The sequence below is a fragment of the Athene noctua genome, chromosome 3 (genome assembly GCF_965140245.1).
Source record: "Athene noctua chromosome 3, bAthNoc1.hap1.1, whole genome shotgun sequence".
NCBI lineage: Eukaryota > Metazoa > Chordata > Aves > Strigiformes > Strigidae > Athene > Athene noctua.
Window position 1 is genome coordinate 17,972,850 of NC_134039.1, and position 23,657 is coordinate 17,996,506.

A 23,657-nucleotide genomic window follows, 5' to 3' on the forward strand; every position below is an offset into this window, starting at 1 on the left:
AATTCCTCTTACTGCTAACACACATCTCAAATATTTGGCAGTTAGGATAATCACCCATTATTTATCCTTATCTAAAAACATAATAGATATCTCTCTTGCTTATAAGATGACCTTATGAAGCTTTCATGATCTTTGTTCTTTTCCATCAAATTTATGATTTTTCCTGAACGCAAAATCAGATGCATTAATCAAAACGCAGTTAAGCCAGCAGTGGGCAAGGAGAGGCTATCACATCCCCAGTCTACGCCACAGCACTCTGTTAACATGCAGCTGTGAGTAGCACAACTTCCAAACATATATTTTAATTATTCATTTACACTCTAGACAGAGAGGTGCAACTGATTACAGGGTGCTTATATCAAAATAGGAATAATGATTTTAAAGAAAGTAGAATTCTTGGCACTTTACCTGGATCAGGTGCAGAAGTGTCTCCTGCAGCTGCATCTTTGTCATTGAGCTGCTGTTGACCATGGATGGCTCTGGGGTTTGCAGTGGCAGGAGAAGGCTGGCTGAGCTAGCAGAAGGTTCTTGGTTTGTTGCTGCTAATCGCCCACTTTCATTGGCTTTTGGTGGAGCAGGTGTGGACTGAGTGAACACCATTGGGGACATCAACAAGGTAGGAGTCACAGTGGCAGGAATGCGTTGAGGTGAAATTACCTGTCCATATAAAAAGAAAGTCATCAACTAAACCTATCTACTTAATTCTATGGGAATAAAGATGATGTAATCTGCAGACTGACTGGCAGCAGGTACAGAGACTGCTGCAGATCAATACAGTTATATGAAACTCCAGTTCAGGACCACCTATATGATCTATTTCCAGATTAAAAGGAATTCCATCCAATCTGAGATTGCACAGTGGATTCAAGTGTGATTAAGTCTGATAGGCAAATGATCTTAGGACAAGAGCATTTTATTACAGAAATCAGACTACTATTAAATATCAGCACTTATGGAATGCAGTTGTAAAGTATTTTACATAGAGACAGTAAATCATTATGTTTAATCTTTGACAATATACTTACATGAAAATATCACTATTAAAGACTAATGTTTGTACCTAATACTAGAAAGTATTTTCCAATTATAACTTTCAAATTACTTTATAAATATGTATACATGTCTACATATTTTTTTCTTCTCTTTCTACTTAAGGAGAGGGGAAGGAAAACAGGTTAAGTGATTTATCTAAAGAGCCACCATGAGCTGGTGGCACTGTCAGAAACAGAACCAACTCCTAACCAATACACAGTTGACAAAATCCTAAAGGCCCTCCAAGAGAAGGAAAACCTTATGCTGCAGTAGTTCTGCAAGTTCCCTCAGTATTATGTCCATGCCAACCTGGAAAGATATGTGTCAAAAAATTTTTACTTTTAAATTTCAGAATGCATCTTGGAACTGTAAAACATGTAGGACTAAATATACAACATAATAGAAAGTTTATTCACGCAGTTTGCAGACATTAGAGCTCTCTCCAGGTAATTCTAGTAATAAATCTTAATCCTAATCAGCCACCTCCTTGCTATTCAAGTATCTGATCTTTTTTTCAAAGTACAGAACATAAAAAGTAATTGATACAAGCTCAACAAAGCTCCTCTCTTTTGGACTGGATCATGATCTATTGCTACTGTATGAAGGTGAAAGGCTAGTGAGTCACTCCACTCTGTCCTGAGTTACATTTCAATTTTGAAGAAAAATTAAAATTAAAAAAATAAAACGGAGGTTTATCCCCTAGGTATGCAAAACAATGCAGTTTAATATTGAAGAACACTCATATTTTTGTAGCTTGTCTTACTCCCTAGTTATGATTGTTCTACCCAAGAAGATTTCTGAACAATTTCAGTTAGACTACACTACAAAGAGAAATAGAAAGAAATGAGGAGGACTGAGATCTCATGCTGTTTTATGCAAAATTTAAGGAACAAAAAGACTAAAGGTCAGGAAAGACTCATGGTTATGCACGGAAAAGATTCATAGAAAGCATGAATATGTACCTAGTGCAAAAATCTCCCAGTTGATGTTTTAGGTTTATTGGTTTTGTTTCTCAAACATAGAGTACTACCTAAAAACAAAACTCCTGACCTACAGCTTTTTTCCTACCCCATGGCATGTAATCATCAGGTATGTGTTACAAGCTCCCGAATAAGTTAAGTATTCCCAACTCACTGTAGGTTTGCTTCAGACAGTAAGGTAGTGCATGTGTTTGTGCATCTATGCTTGAAAAGCAACGTTCATTTTAGAAGAAAACCAATGTTAGTCCAAACTGACATTCCTCGGTGGAGCGAGACCTTCAGACTGTGCACAGATACTCTCCTGTGATAAGATTGTTCTCCTGCCTCTGGAAGATTGACTACCTCCAGACACGTATTGCAATGCTTCTGCACTACTCATCCATGCAGCTGAAGGAACTTCTCTTTAATTTACCTCAAGCAAAACTGGCAGGGTTTGCTTAAACCAGATGACTCTTCCTAATGTGATTTAAAGAATGCATATACAAACTGCTCTCCAAGGGCAGGAACATCCAGCAAAGGGATGGTGGTGAGCAGCTGGAGGAGATAAACTGTCCCACTAATACAGCTGAATCTATGACACACTATGTCAAAGACCTAGATGACATGTCCTCTGAAATCAAAAGACATTTCTCTCTAGAGTCCAAGACAAATAAACAAAATCTAAGACAAACTGTGCTCCTTATAATATACAATTACTACTATCAAACATGTATACACGTTGTGGCTTAAAAGACATATGAAAAATAATCTGTTTTTTCTGGCTAGAAATGGCTTTTTGGCAGGACTTGCCAAGCATATGGAAACTATGGAATAAGCAATATTGCCATCTACTGGTGACACAGCTAATATCTACAGGTTACTGCAAAATTTAAAATATTTGTGTCAGAAGAATAGAAAATACATGTATCATTTTTTCAGTGCATAGCATTTGTTTCTGTATGCAAACATTAAAATGTATTTTTTGCTAACATTTTGTGCTCAAAGCTTTTGATATTTATCAAACTTTACATAAACGACATGGATTTTTTTAAAACATAGAGACAATTTTCATTTTAGAATTAATTCAGATCACCTTCAGTCACTGGTACAATGGACACCCACCAGAAAATAGGATGCTGATCTTGGCATTACTAGTGCAATTCCTATAGCGCCATGCTTTTGTTGAAGGTGCTTAAAATGCTCTGGAAAGACATTAATAGCCTTTGGGTCAATCTTCTAGCTTTTGGTAATTTCTCAGAAGTCATAACAGCCCTTCCAAAATGGTGTTGATCAACTTATTTTCCACAGAATCTAACCTGAGTTGCTTGTTCATCCAGCCTCTACTGAATTATCTCCAGTTTTATCAGGTCAACACTTAAATCTCTGAGTCACTAATAAGAGAGTAGGAGTCTACTGTCAGTTGTGCAGCAACGAAGACAATGAAAAATGTGCAAAATAATCATTGCAGCATATAATACTCCTCTGAAGCACAAATGCTCACTAAAATATCTGTTTGATATTCCGTGTGGCTGCTGGCAGCTAGATGACATGATAGCGGGCAAATTCACATAACAACATTGAACTAAGGAATGCACTGGATCTCCTGTAATGCAAACTGGCAGCGCCCTTTGTTGCTTCCTACACATGCAGAATCCCACATGCATCAAATGCTTCTCTGGAACATCAGCACGTGGTGGGTGCTGTGGGCCTCTAACTGTTTTTAGTGGCATTACTTAAAACTGAAAACATTTAATCTAAGAATGGTTCAGGAACTTTAAAGACAGTTACTATTAAAATAAAGCTGGCTACTATACTAACATTGCTTAGTCTTTCAAGTTTAATTCAGAATTTTTTAATTAACTACAGAATCTTAAATTACTTTTCAAAATAAGTTTAATATATCTATTTGCATTCCTCCTGTGCATGTTTACAATCTCATGCTGAAACTGCAGTCAGGACAACTGAAAGGTAATGGTGAGATGCTCACACCAAAAATACTAGGTTCTATGCACATATTCGTAAGATATAACACTATGTACAATATATTCTTGATGGAAAATGCTCCAAGAAATGAGAAAAATGGGCTGCAGGAGGCCTTCTGAAGAAAAGATAAATCTGTGTCAAGGTTATTGTAAGCACTTTTAAAACCATAATTCTGATTAACATAAACACTTAAGCATGCATGTATCTATAATCAGGATAACTCATGCCTAACAATAAGCATATGCTTAAAAGCCCACTGCAGATTAATGCTTTATTATTGCATCTTAAGCACATGTTACTCACTGTCCACGTAAGGAATACTTCACAGAATAGGGCTGGCACCAGACCAAACCGAATGCTTCCAAGTATTATTCTTCAGCTTTTGCTTTTTTCGTCTTTTTTTTTTTTTTTTTTTGGTAACTGGTCTCTTTTCCATGTGGGAAATCACAGTTCTTACACCATATGGAGATGCAGGAGAAGCCAGCTTAAACTTGGACTTGTAATGTGTCAGTTGTGGAAAAGACTATTGCTTTCATTCTCTTGGTGCTGCTGATGGATTTAAGGTGTTCCTTTAATACGATTTTTCCAGCAACAGACACTGTCCAGATACCTCTCTATTCCTGTCAGACTTCTTAGAATTTGATTTTTCTGTATACCTGATTGTAGTAGAAGAGGCAATACTAACAGATAAATAATTACAGAGAACAAACCTTTTGCTGCATTTGTTGTCAGAATCTGCTTTGATCAATTTTGCATGAGCATGTGCAGATATATTTGTGCCAATTCAATTTCACTCAAATGTCTGTCTGCAGGCATGGCAGCACTTAAAGCCTCTGCTCTACAGCAAGGATGATATTATAAAAAGATTAACATTGGTTTTGAAAGTTGTTTCAAATTTTTATCTGCCAATTTTTTTCAAAAGTAGGTATATTTCATGTGGCTAATTCATGGCATTCTACAGGAATACAGACACTTTCCTTCATTTTTAGCCTCCCCCCTTTTTCCTTTTTGGCAATCTGCTGCATGTGAAAGAGGCTATTTCTTCCAGATTGCAGAGCTTTAGGTGTCCTAAACAATAATTAGTCATACTTTCATTATCATTTTTAGTCTATGTATTAAATCTCATAGGCAATACTAAATGTGTCAGAAGAACTCTATCTAATACTGTTTTGAGAGCAGCTGTAGCTGTGTCAGTCCGTGAAGCCACTCCTAGGCAGCCTAATCTACTTGGGTCTGCTCGCAGCCATAAAAAGGGAGACTCAGAGTCTTCTTAGTTGCTTTTTTTTTTTTTAAAGGCATACTTGCAACAATAATCACAATGAATGAGACTTGTCCCAGTGAAGATTTTTCTATTCTCACAAGGTGCTGTTCTGTTAGTACTCAAGTAGTAAAATTATTGAAATTGTATTATGTCAGACCTCAGTAATTCCCTTTCCATTTTGCAAATAATGCTGGCATCACTTTCTTTTTCAATTATACACGAATAAAATCATTAGCCATACCGGCATCTAAATTTGAAAAATATATCAGCATATTTACCATTTTTTATATATGCATACTGATTCATAATACATAGCCTGGCACTTGCCTCATTTCACTTTTACCTTCAAAGAAGGAATGTCTTAGTCTCCATGCTACCAGTGCATTTCTTTCATTTATAGCAAGCAAGTTCTGTTCCCAGTGAAAAGAGAAGTAAATTTTTGTGACCTGGATCCTCTCTTTTATCCATTAGCACTCCACTGGAAAGTCAGATTACTATCTGTAAGCAACTGATCCTGAAGAATTTCAATGAATAATCCCCCCAAAACTCTTTTCCACAGATTCAAAGTCATGCTGCTTTAATTAAAATAATAATGATGGCTATTTGCTATATCAAATTCATTTTCCTGTGACCTCTCATAGAATTAGAAATCTTGACCTGTCACAGTGTTAGTGACAGATGTGGCCCTTAATTGTTAAATGAGTTTTTCAGCCTCTTCACATGTAGGATAACTTTCTAGAATAAGGAGGATTCTTGGAGTATGCTGAAGTATTCTGTAGTCTTTTATTCAGGTTTTTAAGAAGCTGCAATAGAAAATCAGCGTTTGAACTTTATACTGAAAAGGTGAATGCTTTTTCATTTGGATAAATAACTTCTCAACTACAATACATCAGACTTCAGTACAGCACATATCTTGTGAACAGTCTCTCCATAATAAAGGAAGCTAAAAGGGGCTCAGATGCATCCTCAAACATGATGTTTAAAGACATTCAAGTGTAGAAGTTCCTACAGAAAATGAAGTTGTTAACAAAGACAGTAGTTGTCCAGGATGGGACATTTAGCAATTGCATATGATGCTTTTCTGATAAACAGAAAAATGTGCCCACGAGAGACAGTCTCTTGGCATCGCCTGCATTTTTTAAGATACTAATCTGACTTTTAGGGTCACAATCACCAGAATTAAGGGTTTTGGGTTTTTTGAAGGCATTCAGGTGCAAGGCCTTTTTTCAAAATAATGCATAGCAAATAAAAAAAATAGCTAATGAATAACTAGAAGTATCCATTACAGTATAAGGTAATAATTGATATACAAATACTTCAGAAAACTGCTGTTTGAAAATAAGTGACCTTTTAAGCACCTTTAGCAACTGGCATACAAAGGAATGTATACCTGCACAGAGAAAGCTATGACTAAGTTTATAAAAAAAATTGTTAAACCCAAAATATTACACTCAGAAACCATCAATTACACACAACAGCATGAGACCAAGTATGGCAACTGAAAGCTAGGTGACTATTCAAAGTGCTTCTGGAAAAACTCAAGACTGCAGTATTTTTGGTCATTATTGATGTGCAAGAGATGTAGCCTTCAGTTTTTACAGTATCACAGCTTGGTAAATCAGAAGTTATTTGATGTTAAATTATCACCTGCAAAATGAATGATGTGCAACATGTGGTAAGACAGTAACAAGAATACACAGGCCAAAATGAAACAAAGACTAACTTTACAATACACTTGTTCAAAAAATTACTAGTTTTTTATTTATTTAATTATGAAATGTTGAAGTTTCCCATTTACCTGAAAGAGGGCGCTCTGCTTTTCTGTCCCTGGTGCCTTTTCTATCCAGGAATCCAGTGGCTTCAGTGTATTGGTATTCTGAGCAACAACAGGAAACTTAGCTGCCAAGGTTGGTCTGCTGGATACATGCAACTGTTGTTCTTGTTGAACTATCTGGAGTTTTTTCAATAACTCTTGAGGTGAAATGACCCCAGAATTGGCTGCTTGATTGCCAGAGAGAGAAAGTGGCTGTCTAGGAAGTTTGGATTGTTCTTTACTAAGTGTCTGAGACTCTAAAGTCTGGCCTGGTAGGGAACCATTGAAATATACCAAAGGTGGCTGGCTCATATTATTTACTGTTGCTGGTGCTCCAACAGCAGGAGTCCGGCTGAACACAGAAGCTGTAGAGTTCACAGATCCTGTTGCACTGGGGTCCATTTTAGTCACTGACCCTGTCTGGCTCTGTAATTTCTGTAATAAGCTCTGAGTACCAGCAGTATCTTGAACTACATGAGATGTTGTGATACCGTGAGATGTCACAGGTTGGAAAAGTCCTGTGAAAGTCTCACCTACAGGATGGATACTGCCATTTTCACAGAGTCGGTTCTCAGGAAACTCAGCAAGCGGATGAAGGTCTGTCCCACGCACCATAAGCTTCTGAATGGCAGGGCAAAGCTGTTTCTCTGCAGAAGGCGAATGCCTGCTAGGTTCTTCATAGGACAGTGAACGTACCACACCCTGCCTGACAGGAAGATTCTCTTGATGTTGTTTATTAAGTGGTTCTGAGACATCTGTCTTTTCTTGTTTTCCAAACAGTGCTGTCAAAGACAAGTGCTGTGGTTCAGGATCCACACTCTGTGAGGGGACAAAGGAAAAAAGTAAACATAGTTCCCTCACGCATAAGTTACATTAAGTGGCAACAATATTTAGTCAGCAGTATTAAAGGAAAAGGTGAGAAAATTGCTACGCTCTTTTCTCCCAAGAGGATTTTTAATATTTTTCTCACATAGGAAGGGCAAGAAGACAGTTGTCAAGCTGCTAATATGGGAGAAAAATCAGTGAATCTGAGAGATAGCAGTGGCTTCACTTTAAATACCATGAAAGAGCACCTTCCCTTTCAGCCATAAGTACAATATTAGTAAAAGACATAGATCTCCCCATGTATGAAGTAGAGCCATTCTTGTGCATCTTCCTGTCAGAGCTGAATTCAGCTTTTAGGATTTTGCAATGTGATTTAGCTTGAAGATATATCAAGAGACTTTTCTTTATTTAGAGTAACTCAATTCACCTAAAAAACCCCCCACCAAACCATAAGAACTGTGGTCCAGCAATTGACTAGACCAGCTTGTGATCAAAGCAGCATCTCCAATTTGAAAGACTAGTATTTCTTCATTGCATCAGGATAGTATGCCTCTAATTTACATAATTCCACACCATATTGTGGGGGTTGGGGAGCTTTTTATAAAACAGATTAATTTTGCATTAAAATCATCCCTTACAGTGGCTCCACCTCAAATTCTTGCACTGACCTTCCAACACAAATAAAAATTCCTACATGGTTACTTGATTGCAGCAGCACTAGTCAAAAAAACACACAGAACATTTTACCTTGCCTTGCTGAGATATTCGTTGATGCTGATTTTCACTAGGCTTCACTGGAATTGGTTTGATTAGGTTGGGGTTGTTATAGATTGCAGAGGAACTGGTTATTTGTTTTGGCTCTGAACAGGTCTTACACTGCAACAGAAAATAACTATTTTTTAGTAAGTATGACAGTATCTTTTCCCTCAGTTCTTCGCTACAGCAAAATACAGACATAACCAGGTATTCAGTAATCAAAAATACTAGTTACAGTACTGATTATGAAATATAATACTATTGAATAACTGCAACCTAATTTTCTAAAAGCATAAAGCATATGTAAAAATAAACCGATTCCAAGATCTCCCAAGTGTGAGGCTTCCCTCTAATTTAAATCTCAGTTCTATTTCTTATCTTCTGCTTTTCCCACACTTAAACACCCGTAATTTTTAAAAAGGACCTTAGAAACCAAGCAACAGACATGCTTTTCCTGCATCAGTAGGCAGTTAGAAGTAGTTTAAATACATGAATGTGCCCATAAAGAACATTAAAAATGCTTTTTGTTAAAAACTGGAATTACAACTCAAACTCTTCAATATAAATATTCCACATTGTGGGGAATTTGAGGATGCATATACCTGCACAGAAAAATAATTAAAAATTTAATCAATTTGTAGAATCATTATGTTTTCTTATTAAATATGACAGGATTAATAACCATATTTATAAAAAGATGAGCAGAGATAGATGACTAAAAATTATCAAGGACATGGAATATCCGACATGAAGAGAGAGGGCATGATTTAATTCAGAAAAAATGCACAAAAGATGCTGCATTAAAGAGAAATACTAAATGGAATAGGAAAAGGTGAGTAAGATAGTCTTATTTACTTTGTACAAAAACCAAGAATATAGTCAATGAAACTAAAAAAAGCACTGGGTATACAAGGAATGCTATTGTCAGTAGAAAAGAAAACAGTATACTGGAAGTCATTGTTGCTTGATACAGTTAAAACCAAGGAACTGGAAAGATTTTTTGAAGAATTATCTAACAAAAAGTTAATCCAGTATCTAACAAGAATATTTATAGCTAATTACCTGAATTTGATGGGCTCTTAATTTTATGCTGCAGGACTAATGGTTGGGTAAGGAATGATTCATTTTGGTTCCTCCTCCAAAGAGACCAGTCTTGTGCATTACTGAGGACAGAACTCTGGACTGGACAGACTGCCATACAGACACATAGCAGAGCCACTGCTGTGTGATTATGAAAATGTCAGTGTCCTTTCCAGAACTTTTTGAGACAAACTCCTTAGGATGCAAATGTGTTAGGTGAGAAAAAAAAATCCCACTCTTAAATATACAAAACTGATCATTTAATCAATTTGTGACATCTACTGCAACAGTAAACAAAGACACACTGGTTCCAGGGCTGGTCAGTAAAACAGAACTTGAGTTCTCAAGGAACTCAATGGAGTATTCTGTAGTACTCCTTCTCAAGGAGGTACTCAATGACTTCTTTGCAACATTTGTCCTCAGGAATCTCAGGCACCTGAGGCTGGTGGGAAAGTCTGGAGCAATAAAGACTTACCCTCAGTAGGGGAGGATCAGGTTAGGTGGCATGTAAGGAAAGTGGACATACACAAGTCCATCAGACCTGATGGGATACAACTCACAAGAGCTGGGAGAGGTGCCTCACTCACTGTGAAACCACTCTTTATTTCTGAAAGGTAATGGCAACTGGGGAAGGTTCCAAGGACTGGAAGACCAACTAGCAGTATTATCTTCAAGAAGGGCAAGGAGGAGGATGTGGGGAACTTCACGACAGTGCCCCAGCTCGATCCCTGGGAAGGTGATGAAACAAATGGCTTTCTACTGGAAGCCATTTCTGAACATATTAAGGACAAGAAAGTTATTTGGAATAGCCAGTATGGATTTACAAAGGGAAGATCATGCTTAATCAACCCAATAGCCTTTTACAGTGAGATGACTGGCTCAGTGGATGATGGGAAAGCAATGGATTTTGTTTACCTTGACTTTTACAAAGCTTTTGACACTGTCTCCTGTAATAGTCTCAAAGCTAGTCTCAAATATAGTCTCAAATAGTCTCAAAACTGAAGAAATGCTGGTTAGGTAAATGGACTGTAAGGTGGATAGAAACCTGTCCAATCTGCTAGAGTCAAAATATTGTTGCACGAACTCCAACTAGAGACCAGTCACTAGTGGTGTACCCAAGGGTTTGACATTGGGGTCAATACTGTTTAACATCTTCATTACTGACCTGAATGAGGGGGCAGAGCAGGCTTGCAGACAATATAGAACAGGGATGTGTACTTAAAAGATGAGATGATTGTGCTGCCATTCAGAAGGACCTTGACAGGCTGGAAAAATGAAAACTGAAAGTCTATGAAGTTGATTTAAGCACCTGTCAAGCAAGGAGAAGCTTAATGTCCAGAAGAAGGGTAATATCAATGTGTATAAATACCTGATGGGAAGATGTAAAGACGACTGAGCTAGACTCTTCTCAGTGATGCCCAGTGAAGAGGCAAAAGGGAAAAAAACAGAATATACAAAATCTTGTTTAAACTTAAGAAAACCTTTTTTACTTTAAGGATGTTTGAATACTGAAAAAGGTAGCCCAGAGAGGTTGTGAAGTCTCGGACCATGGAGATGTTTAAAACCTGAGCAACCCAGTTTAGCTGATACTTCCATAGAACAGGGAGGCTGGACTTGACTATCTCCAGAGGTCCTTTCCAATCTCAATGATTTTGACAGTCTCTGCTGAAGAAACATCTTGTGGGTGTTCGGACAGTCAAGGACTTCTGCAGTGAACTTTTGAAGACATGATCTTTTGAAGTAGAAGTCTACTTCCACTCATGTATCTGGCTGCCTCCTGTTGTATGACAATTTTTGGTTCAAATGTTGCTCTTTGAAATAACTTTAAAGCATGCACAGGCAATCATGCCATAGGGTGGTTAGCTATTCAGTTTGAAGAAAGAACAAGCACCTATCTCTTCTTTCCTGCTATACCCCTACTAGATAAAGTGAGAAACTTCCTCAAGCACTAGATTGGAAAAACCATGAAGAACAAAGTACTGACTTTGCCAGTAATGCAGAGCTTCACAGCAAAATGGAATTTCAGTTAAATATAAAACCACATAGGAAGTGTCTCATGGCTAATCTGAGTATACTACATTCAACATGTAAATATATTTAAACTCAGCTATGCTTTCTGCCCTCTCTAGAAAGAAAAAAAGGAAAGAAATAATTTTACTAGAATGTGGTATCTCATTCACCCAGACCCTTGCTACTCACCTCACAGTGCAGTGCAAGTTCGATGACTAAAGATGTCCCAAAATTCAAATAAAGAGCTAAGTTGAACAACTATTCATAGTAAGCAAAACAATTTTCTTTTAAAGTTAGTCCATGCTTATCTCCCTTCTCTATGATTCAAAGCCTGATTAATGGAAGTACTTGACAGAAATCTACACTTAACTGAAGTTTCAGTTTTGCTAAGCAATTCATATTTAAAATAGTTATGAATGGATTGCTATGAAAAAAACAGTGTAGAAGACAAGCCTACAACACTAACATAACAACTACAGCTTTTACCTTAAGGAAAAGTTTCCTTTCCATTAGCTCTGAGTTAAATTTATCAATGCACTGCTCAAACGAACAGTTTTCCTCGGTTCTTCCAAGATTACCCGTTGTTATCCTTGAATTTGAGTAACTTAATTTTTTGTTGTCTTCTACAAGCTTTTTCTTATAATTTCTAGGTAGTTCATGTGGACTCTCAACAATGCCCTAGTATGGAGCCTTTTGTAACTTCATCAACTTTTTAAGAATTTTAAATACACTAGGACAAATGACTGAATTATTCCTAAATCACTTTCCCACCAGTTTCTGACTGGCAACTTACGTTGCCTCTCATTAATTTAATGACAGTTAAGCATCTTACCTAATTAATTATCAAAGTTTTTTCATAGTCTAAATATTAGTTCCTGTAGACCCTATTTGATCTATACCAGGACAAGTGAAGAAAATTTTCTTTTTTAGATTGGACAGATCCTACAAATACTACATAGACCAAAACCACATTTCAGTAAGATTTTTTTCTCCTAAACTGATCTCTTTCTAATGATGCTGCCTTTTCTTCAATATACCTCCTTCCTATTGATATTTTTCAGCATAGCTTTTTGGACAACAAAACATGTAAGCACGTATGTCAACTTTTTTCTTTAACATGATGGATAACATATTCTTGTATATTTCACAATGGGTTCTGCAGATTTTAAATAATACCCCTTATTTCACTAGGGTATTTTAATAGGCTGAATTCTTCAGAAGCCCCAAGTACCTTAGATTCCACTGCCATACTCTGCATGATCACAGAACTAAGCATACAAAAATGAGGTGAGAATCAGTAGAGTTATCACTATATGAGCATTCTTCAGACCAAATTCCTCAGCAAAATGAACAGCAGTACATACAAAGGCCTATAGCGAATGACATGACTTCATGACTTGGTGTCACTCCCATGGTTTGATAACATGACTAGTAGACTGGTATCATAAAGTATGCTGAAGAGGAAAAAAAAGCCTGTGATGATTTCAAACAAATCTGTAAGTATTGGATCTCAGAATATAAGGTCATTTTGGCAGATGGGTAGCATGGCCTTGCTGATGAGTAAGTTAGGAGCACCAGCATGACATTTTAAGCAACTGTCAGGTGGACAGCTAAAGAAGATATCAGATGCCATCATCATCAAACAGCAAAAAGAAGCATGAAAGAAATGTCACTGTGCTCTTTAGTGATAGAATGACAAGAGTACTCATCAACTACAACATTTGACGATTACTACATCTTGCTTCATAGGTCTGTCCTTTAGTCATGTGGCTTGTTCAAAGCTGTGCTCCTAAAAGAGATGCATAAGAAATCAAAAGGCTAAGCAACATTGGAAAAAAAAATAGACAAATGTGGTGAATGTCAATCAAAAAGAACAAGACCATCACCTAGAGTGTTTTAGGCAAGTTTGGTGTAGTCAGAGACATCTGAGGCAAATAACTGCTCTATGTTGTGAGATTTCATAGTCCACCTGTACACATGAAGCTGAATGGGACATTGTCAAAGAAAGCAGACAATGGACAAACATGGTAGCTCAGTATTGCAGTTCTCCTGAAGAAAATACAATGTCACATTCCAATCTCATGCCTGACTGAGCTGCCAAGACCTGTCAAGTACAAGGAGAAGATGCTAGAAGGTCTGATACAACAAAAGAAGGTCAGCCAAGATCTGAAGGAACTTAGAAAGAGCTCTGTAGATAAATGTCTACGCTCTATGCTGTAAAGCAGCCACAAGATTACATCAATGAACAGTCACATGAAGGTATACAAGGTGCTCAGCAGAAAAGAGGAACTAAGGAGGACAAGAACTGTCTCAAAGAGCACTAGCAGCAAGGATTTCCAGTCAGACCCCTGCTTAAGTGAGACATACAGAATGAATTCAGACTGTTCAAGAATAATAGCATAGACTGCATCATCCAGGCTGAGTATGGCAGAGTGCCCAGAGGAAAGCTAGGCCTTTTAGAACCTACTATCAAGTCTTTCACACAGTTAACAAATCAAAAGCTAAGGCACCTGAAAACTTAGAAACTGTATTCCTGTTTGGGCAAGGCAGTACCATTGGAACATTTTGCTGAAGGACAGTGAAGCAGTCAAAGGACAGCAACAGGAGTCCAGAGGCCATGCTTCCTCACTACCAGAAATTATGTTCTTATCAAATGATTGCGTGTCCTTGGTAATGAAGAAGAAATCTTCAGTTATTTTGGACACATCAACCAGACAAAGGGCATCCACCTAATCTGACCTTTAATAGATCAAAGATGGTGTAGTAAATGAGTAGATGCTGTAGAAGAACTGTGCAGCACAGAGCTAAAACCAGAGCTTGTCTTGTAGTACAAGACAAGGCACAGTGGTTAAAGGGAAAGACATTGTGTCATGCTTCATTCTGTACCTTAGCCGCAATTCAATTGTTTATCTCCCTAACAATAATGAAACCATCTAACACCACTTCTTCTCACCAGAGATCAAGAGAGAAGGCAAGTGTGCAAGAAGTATATTTTTCAAAAAATACTTCAGTGGTTTAGCAGCTTAGAGCTACATTAATAAAAAAAAAAAACAAAAGGAGGAGGAGGCTATGTATTTTATTTTCACAGAATCACAGAATCATCTAGGTTGGGACGGACCCTGGAGATCATCTAGTCCTACCGTTAGCCTAGCACAGTTCCCACCTACAGCATATCCTTAAGCTCTAAATCGACCCTACTCTTGAACACCTCCAGGGATGGGGACTCCACCACCTCCCTGGGCAGCCCATTCCAACACCTAACAACCCCTTCTGGAAAGAAATGCTTCCTCATATCTAGTCTAAACTTTCCCTGGGTGCAACTTGAGGCCATTCCCTCTTGTCCTGTCGCTTTCTGCTAGGCTAAAGAGGCTCAAACCCAGCTCTCTGCAGCTTCCTTTCAGGTAGCTGTAGAGGGTGATGAGGTCTCCCCTCAGCCTCCTCTTCTCCAGACTAAACAATCCCAGTTCCCTCAGCCGCTCCTCATAGGACATGTGCTCCAGACCCTGCACCAGCTTTGTAGCCCTTCTCTGGACATGCTCGAGTCATTCAATGTCCTTTTTGTAGTGAGGGGCCCAAAACTGAACACAGGAATCGAGGTGCGGCCTCACCAGTGCGGAATACAGAGGCAAGATCCCTTCCCTGTCCCTGCTGGCCACACTATTTCTGATACAAGCCAGGATACTGTTGGCCTTCTTGGCCACCTGAGCACACTGCTGGCTCATATTCAGCAGGCTGTCAATCAACACCCCCAGGTCCCTCTCTGACTGGCAGCTCTCCAGCCACTCCTCCCCAAGCCTGTAGCGCTGCTGGGGGTTGTTGTGGCCCAAGGGCAGCCCCCGGCATTTGGCCTTATGGAAACTCCTCCAGTTGGCCTCAGCCCATGGCTCCAGCCTGTCCAGGTCTCTCTGCAGAGCCTCCCTACCCTTGAGCAGATCAACACTCCCACCCAACTTGGTGTCATCTGCAAACTGACTGAGGGTGCACTCGACCCCCTCGTCCAGATCATCAGTAAATATGTTAAACAGGAGTGGCCCCAAAACCGAGCCCTGGGGGACACCACTCGTGATCGGCCGCCAGCTGGATTTAACTCTGTTTACCCCAACTCTCTGGGCCCGGTCGTCCAGCCAGTTTTTTACCCAGCGAAGTGTCTGATTGTCCAAACCTTGAGCAGTCATTTTTGCCAGGAGAATGCTGTGGGAAACGGTGTCAAAAGCCTTGCTAAAGTCAAGGTAAATTACATCCACAGCCTTTCCCTCATCCAATAAGCAGGTCGCTCTGTCATAGGAGGAGATCAGGTTTGTCAAGCAGGACCTGCCTTTCATAAACCCATGCTGACTGGGCCTGAGCATGTGGTTGTCCCTCATGTGTTGCATGATGGTGTTTAGGATGAGCTGCTCCATCAGCTTCCTGGGCACCGAAGTCAAGCTGACAGGCCTGTAATTTCCCGGATCATCCTTCCAACCCTCCTTATAGATGGGCGTCACATTGGCCAATTTCCAATCAGTCTGGACCTCCCCAGTCAGCCAGGACTGCTGGTAAATGATGGAAAGTGGCCTGGCGAGCACCCCAGCCAGCTCCTTCAGCACTCTCAGGTGTATCACTTCTGGTCCCATAGACTTGTGTGTGTCTGTGTGATGCAGTAGGTCACTGACTGTCTCCTGGATGGCAGGGGGGTCGTTCTCCCAGTCTCTGTATTCTGGCTGTGGAGGCTGGATTTCATCAATACAACTAACCTTGTTATTAAAAACTGAGGCAAAGAAGGCATTAAGCACCTCAGCCTTCTCCTCATCATTTGTTACCAAATTTCCTCCTGCATCAGGTTACATGTAACCTCCAAATCTGTAATTTAATTTGGGAATAAGATATACCCTTTGAAGTTAGTTACACTCTTTAAAAAAAATAAATCTCATCATAACTTAAAAATTGACCAAAATTGCTTAGACGCTTTGAAAATTCCTGTTCTTATCCTACAGCTTCCAACATTTTAAAACACCCTCTTGTCCAAAACCACACAAAACTCACAAAGGGGAACAACATATTTCATAATTGATTTCAGCACATCAGCATTCTAGGTCATAAGATACACTGCCAAGGAAGTAGATATCATAAAGCAGCCAAAAAACATGACTGCTCTGAAACATATTGACATTAAATACAAAAATGGTTGTCATTGCATTTATCACACCCTTCTTAATTTTGTATTACTAACAAAAAACCCCCACAAATTCAGTTCTTAAGAGGTCAGATACTCCTACTAATCATGTCCCAAATGAAAAGGAAGTTTTCATGTTATTTCCTTAGCAACCCCTTAAATACAAAAAGATTAAAGATGAAGCGAGAGGCAAATTTTCAAAAGATCTTATCTGCAGGAAAAAAAATCAAAACACTTCTTTAAACAACAGATCTTCTAGAATTTCCTCTCCTTTGTCTTGATTTTCTTGCGTGCTAATGCAGAAACGGAAGTAACTTTTTTTAGATTTATTACCTCTTTGTCATAGAACCTGAAGACAGCCTAATATTTTTCCAGTTTTCCATTTACAGTATTTTTAAGGTAGTTTAATGAAAACTGCTTAAACATTTCATATAATCTCAAATCACACTCTTTTATGCCAAGACTAGATACTGATTCAGTATTAAAACACAGAAAAGATACTATGTTTTGGAGGTTTTTGTCCACTATAATACATTAAATCCCTATTACAGAAAATAGGAAGGACCTAAGCTTCAAAAGAGGCTATACCACAACAAAAAGGGTTGCATTTCACCATAACTCAAACAGTTTGCTATTATCTCTCTGAGGATCTTATTAGTACCCACATTTCAGAAAAATCACTTTTTCTCTTTAAATTGCTTATGTTTAAGATATATAAATATATATTTCTAGATTCAGACACTTAGGAGCTTTATTGTTGCATGACAACACATATGAAATACAGGAAACAGCAGTAGGAACCTGCAGGCTCTGTAACAATTTGTAGCATATATATGAATAGTTAAAATTATTAGATTTTAATTCCCTGAAGTAAAACGTTTTTGATTGCTCAATAATAGAGAACATTATTAGTCCATTAGTTACTACTTTATTTAGAAGCCTCAGAAGACCAAAGCAGCACATGGGCTTAAATCATACTACATTTCAACCTTTTCGTTTCCTTCCATTAGTGTTTGAAAGTAGCTAAGAATCACAATTAAATACAGTAATTTCACTGTTAAAGGTCTTCTCTGAAGGAAGTTATTTGTACAAACCACAGAAACTATCAGCAGGTTTGAATACTTCACCCAGAAAGAGGACACAACTACCAGGTGCTACACAATAAGCAATAAGCACAGGACCTCTAAGGGTCAGTATGAAAGCCAATTTATACTTGTTCCTACCTTCTAGCATTCAACAAATAATCAATCATATGCGTGTTCTTCTTGCAGAAGTTTTTAGTGACGGCATTCATTTATTTTGAATGTTTAACAAATTCTGACAAAACTTTTTACCAGCCACTTTACACAAAATGAGAGAGCACTCTATCCCAAATCAGTTTCACTTTGAGCAAAACTATTTAAAAAAACCCAAACTTTTTATGTTTTATAATGTAAAGTGTGAGCACGTTGGCATCATAGTATTGCCAAAAAGAACTGTCCCCTTTTTATAGACAGCAAGTCTCACCTTGGTATACTCATCTTTGGCCTTGGTAAGCATCCGTAAGATATCCACTTCTTTGTTATTAGCAGAATTCATGATCATTGGGGACACTCCTGTTCCTGTGCCCTGCTGTGCTTTGAATTGTTCCTGCTGAGTTAGGCTGAAAGTTGGGGGTGAGAGGAGAATATACAAGACAAAAAACAGGTAAAATATAGAAAGTTTATCCAGAACTACTTTACGATAATTACTAAAAACTTAGATTTTTTCATTTTTCTCCATCTACATGAAAATGTGTAAAAAAACTCTATTAAAAGTCCTACACTAAAACATAATTTGATCAGATGTGAGATTAATTTTCTCCAATCTTGAATACACTAGGCCATAGACTAGAATTTCTGTAACTCATTCACAATTTCTATACTCAGAAAGAGCAGGGAATTTATAGTGTTATTCAGTTCTGCTGGTGGCGGAGGATGGCAAACACACACAAATCAGTCATTAACTACCAGCAAATGACCAATTTCCTGCCCCAGCTGTTTTATTATTATTGTAGAATGCTGAGAATGAAAACACACAGCCAATTGGCTGAGCGACAGGGCATTTTTTATCTATATAAAACACTGCTATTATAAACCACTACACGTGGTTTACAATTGCATGAATCCTCTGAAAACTAGTTTTTATTGTAGTAAATTAGCAGTTAGAGAGTACCTAATCACCACCAACTGAAACTTGAGCTAGTTAACTAAAATTAGCTGTCAAAACCCTGGGTTTCCTAGGGTTCATTGCTTATTTCTGTAAATTCATCCCCATCAATTATTTCTTGGGTCACAACTGACTCATTTTAGAGCTGTAGGATATACAGCAAAAGCAACAAAACCCCCTAAACAAACCCCCACTGTTGTCACAGTCTGTGTTTCACAATGTTTTGTCACTGCAAAATGAAAAGCAGCAGGTATTACTTTAAAAAGAGATGTAGAGGAAACACGACTACCTTTCCACCCAGCATTTTATAATAAATCCTATCTGGAACATAGTGGTAGAAGAGTTAATACACTTTGCTATGGATTGAGATGTGCAATGAAAAACCTTGTTTGGACTTGTACTGCAGAGCACATTAATGGGCTTTCGGGCACTTGTAACTTTGGCAATCAAACCTGACGTCACTTCCTCAGCATGCTTCTGGCTACAGAAGCTGTTAATAACGGGACAGATGACTTGAAAAGGAGAGATTCAAGGTCTGACAGTGCCTTTGCATTGTGCTCTGTTAGTACCTAATGCCGTCAGTTTTACTGTATCTGCTGCACATGGATTTTCATGGGATGACAAAGACCTGACTCTATGTCATCCCTCCTCCTGTCCCTTCAAATATTTGTGACACGATGATATGTCCAACACTATATATCACAGGCAACCAGTATATCCAATCTCTGCCTGTTGCTATTGGGTCCCTTCACTATATCCTTCACATTACACCTCTAAAAAACTTAGATTGCTGATGTTGATAAAATCTGTGAGACTTCAGCTCCTTCCTCCTCCAAACAAACATGAAAACTTGCAGAATATAGTCATGAGAAAGGGAACACTGTAAACAAGTCCATCATTAGGCCAAGCAGAAGAGCAAGCCTTGTCTATCCTGGACATGTGAAGAAAGCAATGACAGTGAAAAAACTATGACATTGTAAGATTAAAATACAACTGAGAATACAGTTCTGTTTGAAATTTTAATCTCCAACTTGATTGCAAAATTAGAGATTGTATAACATGTATATTATATACATAAAAGTAATGAATTCAAAGCTAATTAAAGTCTGTCTTTATATTCCAAAAACAAAGCAAATTTTGTACATACTGCTAAGAAATGAGGAAGCAGGAATTCAGCCATGATGTAGAAATAGGATAAAAACCACAGAAATTGTATTATTACAGTATGCCTTCACTTCCACTGATATAAGGAAAAAAGGTAACAGCAACATGAAAAAAGAAGATCTCCCCAAACTGAAAAATATATCAAAACCCCAAAGAATACATTCTTCAGAACAGATCTCTGAGTCATCAGGAAACAAATCAGATGAACTGTTATTCTCTGATATAGCTGAAAAGCTGCATAACAGATTATGAAAATGTATTGCAATACAGTGACTTATTCCTGATTATACAAAGTGCAGGCATGACAACTTTACTTGCAACAAAGTCTATAAATATAGGTTTACAGTATAAAGGTATGACCATCCTAGTAATATAATGTGCATGTATGTACAGAAATACATACATTAAAAAAGTCTTGTTTACCCATCACTTACTTTTTCATGAGCTCTGCAATTCTTTGGCATTCTTCCTTATCATAAAACCAAATCCCATATATGGACACTGTAAATGCACATCAAACACAAACTATGAGCATCTTCTCAAACAGCAATTCTACCTGATAGATATTTAAAAGTGACCTGTACAGGAATTTTAAGATTTATTTCTGTGTTATGTTTTCCCCACCTATAAACATGACACCTCAGTTCCTCCAAAATCAAAAAAGATCAAAGGCATATCTCTAAGGATGTAAATTACATGCTCTTGAACCTTCAACAAAAGCACGGGCATTTGATCCTTTTCTTCAAAACACTAAACAAGAGGTTTTTTCTTCAAAACCTCTTCCTCTGTCATTTTTTTTCAGTTGTCATATCATATCCATTAGACTCCAGTGGTTAGATACTGCAGGTACTGCTGCACGGATATGTACGCAAGAAAGATCTGTTTAGTTTTCAACAACATTCAGGTACATCTTATATATCATCAAAGTTGTTAGAGTAGTACGAACGCACGTCTGCCTCCCTGTAGATTTCCTATAATGTTGCCAATTATTTTTGCCACCAAAGAAGTAATTATCTATAGTCAACCCCAGGATTAGAAAATCTTTATCTAAGTTCAGACCTCCAGTAAAGTAGATGCCTGCAGCTTTGCCCAGCAACAACAGATTTTAAATTTACTAGTAGTTCAAGATTCTCAAATGTACACACTGCTAATGCAACCATCATGATCGTAATAGCCATAATGGAACTGTAGTTAGTGCAGGTTCCACAGTCATCATAAACAGAGATCATTTTACGCTCACAACCATGTTATATAGCTCGGGTAAAACAGCCTGGGAATACATCTACAACATAGTCTTAAAACAATCTGTCCACATTTGTGAGGGTAACTGTCCTAGTTTAAAACCCAGGCACAAATCTGCTGTGAGAAGGGAGAAGCACTTAAAGGCTTAACATGGATCTTCCCATCTGTATCATTGCAACTTGCATAACATCCATGTTTCCTTCACATGACATGTAGCAAATAGGTAGCCAATGTGTTCCTTCCCCCTTACCTCTCCTACCATACTGCAGGGTAACTTTTCCTTTAATCTCACTAAGCAACGGCAATTCCTAAGATGTCTTCAAATTTAGTAGGGGCTAGATTTTATTTAAAAGGGGCATAAATGGATTGAGTACCTGTTTAAAAACTATTGCAACACCGATCATGATCATGTATATTTCCTTGTATTAGCAGAATGCAAAAGCAATCGCTTCTTCAATTCCACAGAATCAAAACCATGGTATATGAAGTGTAAGTTGGCTTTGTTAATGTTTGAAAAGAAAATGAACATACAGCTGTTTGTAAGACATAAGTGTAATACTTATCTCCATTCCTCCCCAAATTTTCAGCCATGTGTTGTCTTCTATATAGCTAATGATGGTTCAGCTACTTAATACAGCATACTGGTGAAAAACCAAAAAAAAACCCAAAACGAACACCCACCCTGTATACATACAATAAATAACTTTTAAAATAGGTACAGTCCTTTTTATGATTAACTTTTGAAAAGTGTGATGATGATTTCTATCCTAAAAAAAGACAAGTATCATAATATGCACCAGTGGTTCTACAAATGTGCAACGTAAGAGCTGATCTGAACTGCAGAAATAATCTCTGGTTTGTAACATAGATATTAATATTAAAATCTGCATTTTAAATAGACATTAATATTCTAACATATTCCAGTAAAGGTATCCAACAATAAACTACAAACCTGTAGAAAAGTGTGTAAAAGATTCACTGACCTATTATGCAAAACTACACAGCCTTCTGACAAAACACATGTGAAAACTTGTTTGTATTACAAGCAATCCTATATTCTTCAATGCAACAATACAGCAAGCAGACTGTAAACAAGTCCAATTTGTTTTAATCAAGATTCTTCTTTGTTATAAAAGAATGCAGAAGAGTATTGATGAAACTCTGGTCATCTGCTTCGTCCTCTCATTTTTTTATGTCTGCCACAGCTGGTGGCATCACCAATATGCAAGACAGGTTGAATAGCTTCATCTTTTGGCCACTTGACCAAACGTATCATAGACTATTTATGAATATCTAATACATTTGAAAGCTGACAGTTCTATCAAAATACTGCAGTGCTTCTGGCCATTAAAAATTGAAAGACTGGAATCAAGCTAGTATACCTCAACTCAGTGACAACTCAAGTAAACTGTCTGATTACCTGTATAAAACACCATTTCAGATTTTACAGAACTACAACTAATATTTTGAAATGCAATTCAAACAAATGCACATCCACGTCAGATCACAGAATAAGGATAGTAATCACCGCCTGTCCCACCAGACCAAACCACCACCCAACAATATATCACATTTTAATTGAAGCTCTAAGTCAGGATATTGCAGATCCAGTGACCTTTAGCCTAGATGTTAGCCCAGCTTCAAACCCAACCACCCACACTTACTTTTTGCACCTCAGTTAAATGATACTTTCAATCCAGACTAGGAAGTACAGCTGAAAGCAAGCTAAAACCAAAACACAACATCCTCTGAGCTTACAGCTCACCCCTTCAGTAGAGAAATCTTTGAGAAGTGGACAATCTCCTCTTTTTCCTTCCACACTTCTTTCATCTGTTCTGGATATATGGGAACACTTCAGAAAAACACTGAGAAATAATCACAGAGACATTCCATTTGCTGCGGCACAACGTACTCTGAGCTCTTTCATGCATGGGAGAACAGTGTACCAGTGAGAAGGCAGTACCTTGGTGGAAATCTGAGGTACTTGGTATCAAAATTACACTAATGTATGTTTTCCTCCCAAAATTTTCAGCCATGTGTTGTCTTCTATATAGCTAAAAATGGTTCAGCTACTTAATACAGCATACTGGTGAAAAACAGTGTACCAGTGAGAAGGCAGTAACTTGGTGGAAATCTGAGGTACTTTGTATCAAACTTACACTAATGTATGTTCTCATACTGGGTGCTCATCAC

At 37.9% G+C, this 23,657-nt stretch overlaps 1 protein-coding gene across 3 annotated transcripts in view; it reads right to left on the reverse strand.

Moving 5' to 3' along the window:
- Positions 1–23,657, reverse strand: part of DCP1B (decapping mRNA 1B) — a 50,855-nt gene that overhangs the window by 4,810 nt on the left and 22,388 nt on the right. For all 3 annotated transcript variants that reach the window (XM_074902154.1, XM_074902155.1, XM_074902153.1), the window contains exons 4-8: positions 20,657–20,723; positions 18,378–18,513; positions 8,621–8,749; positions 7,034–7,867; positions 409–657 (exon numbers count right to left, since the gene is read on the reverse strand). In XM_074902154.1, coding sequence (XP_074758255.1) covers positions 409–657; positions 7,034–7,867; positions 8,621–8,749; positions 18,378–18,513; positions 20,657–20,723 — 1,415 coding nt within the window. The remainder of the gene's footprint in view (positions 1–408; positions 658–7,033; positions 7,868–8,620; positions 8,750–18,377; positions 18,514–20,656; positions 20,724–23,657) is intronic.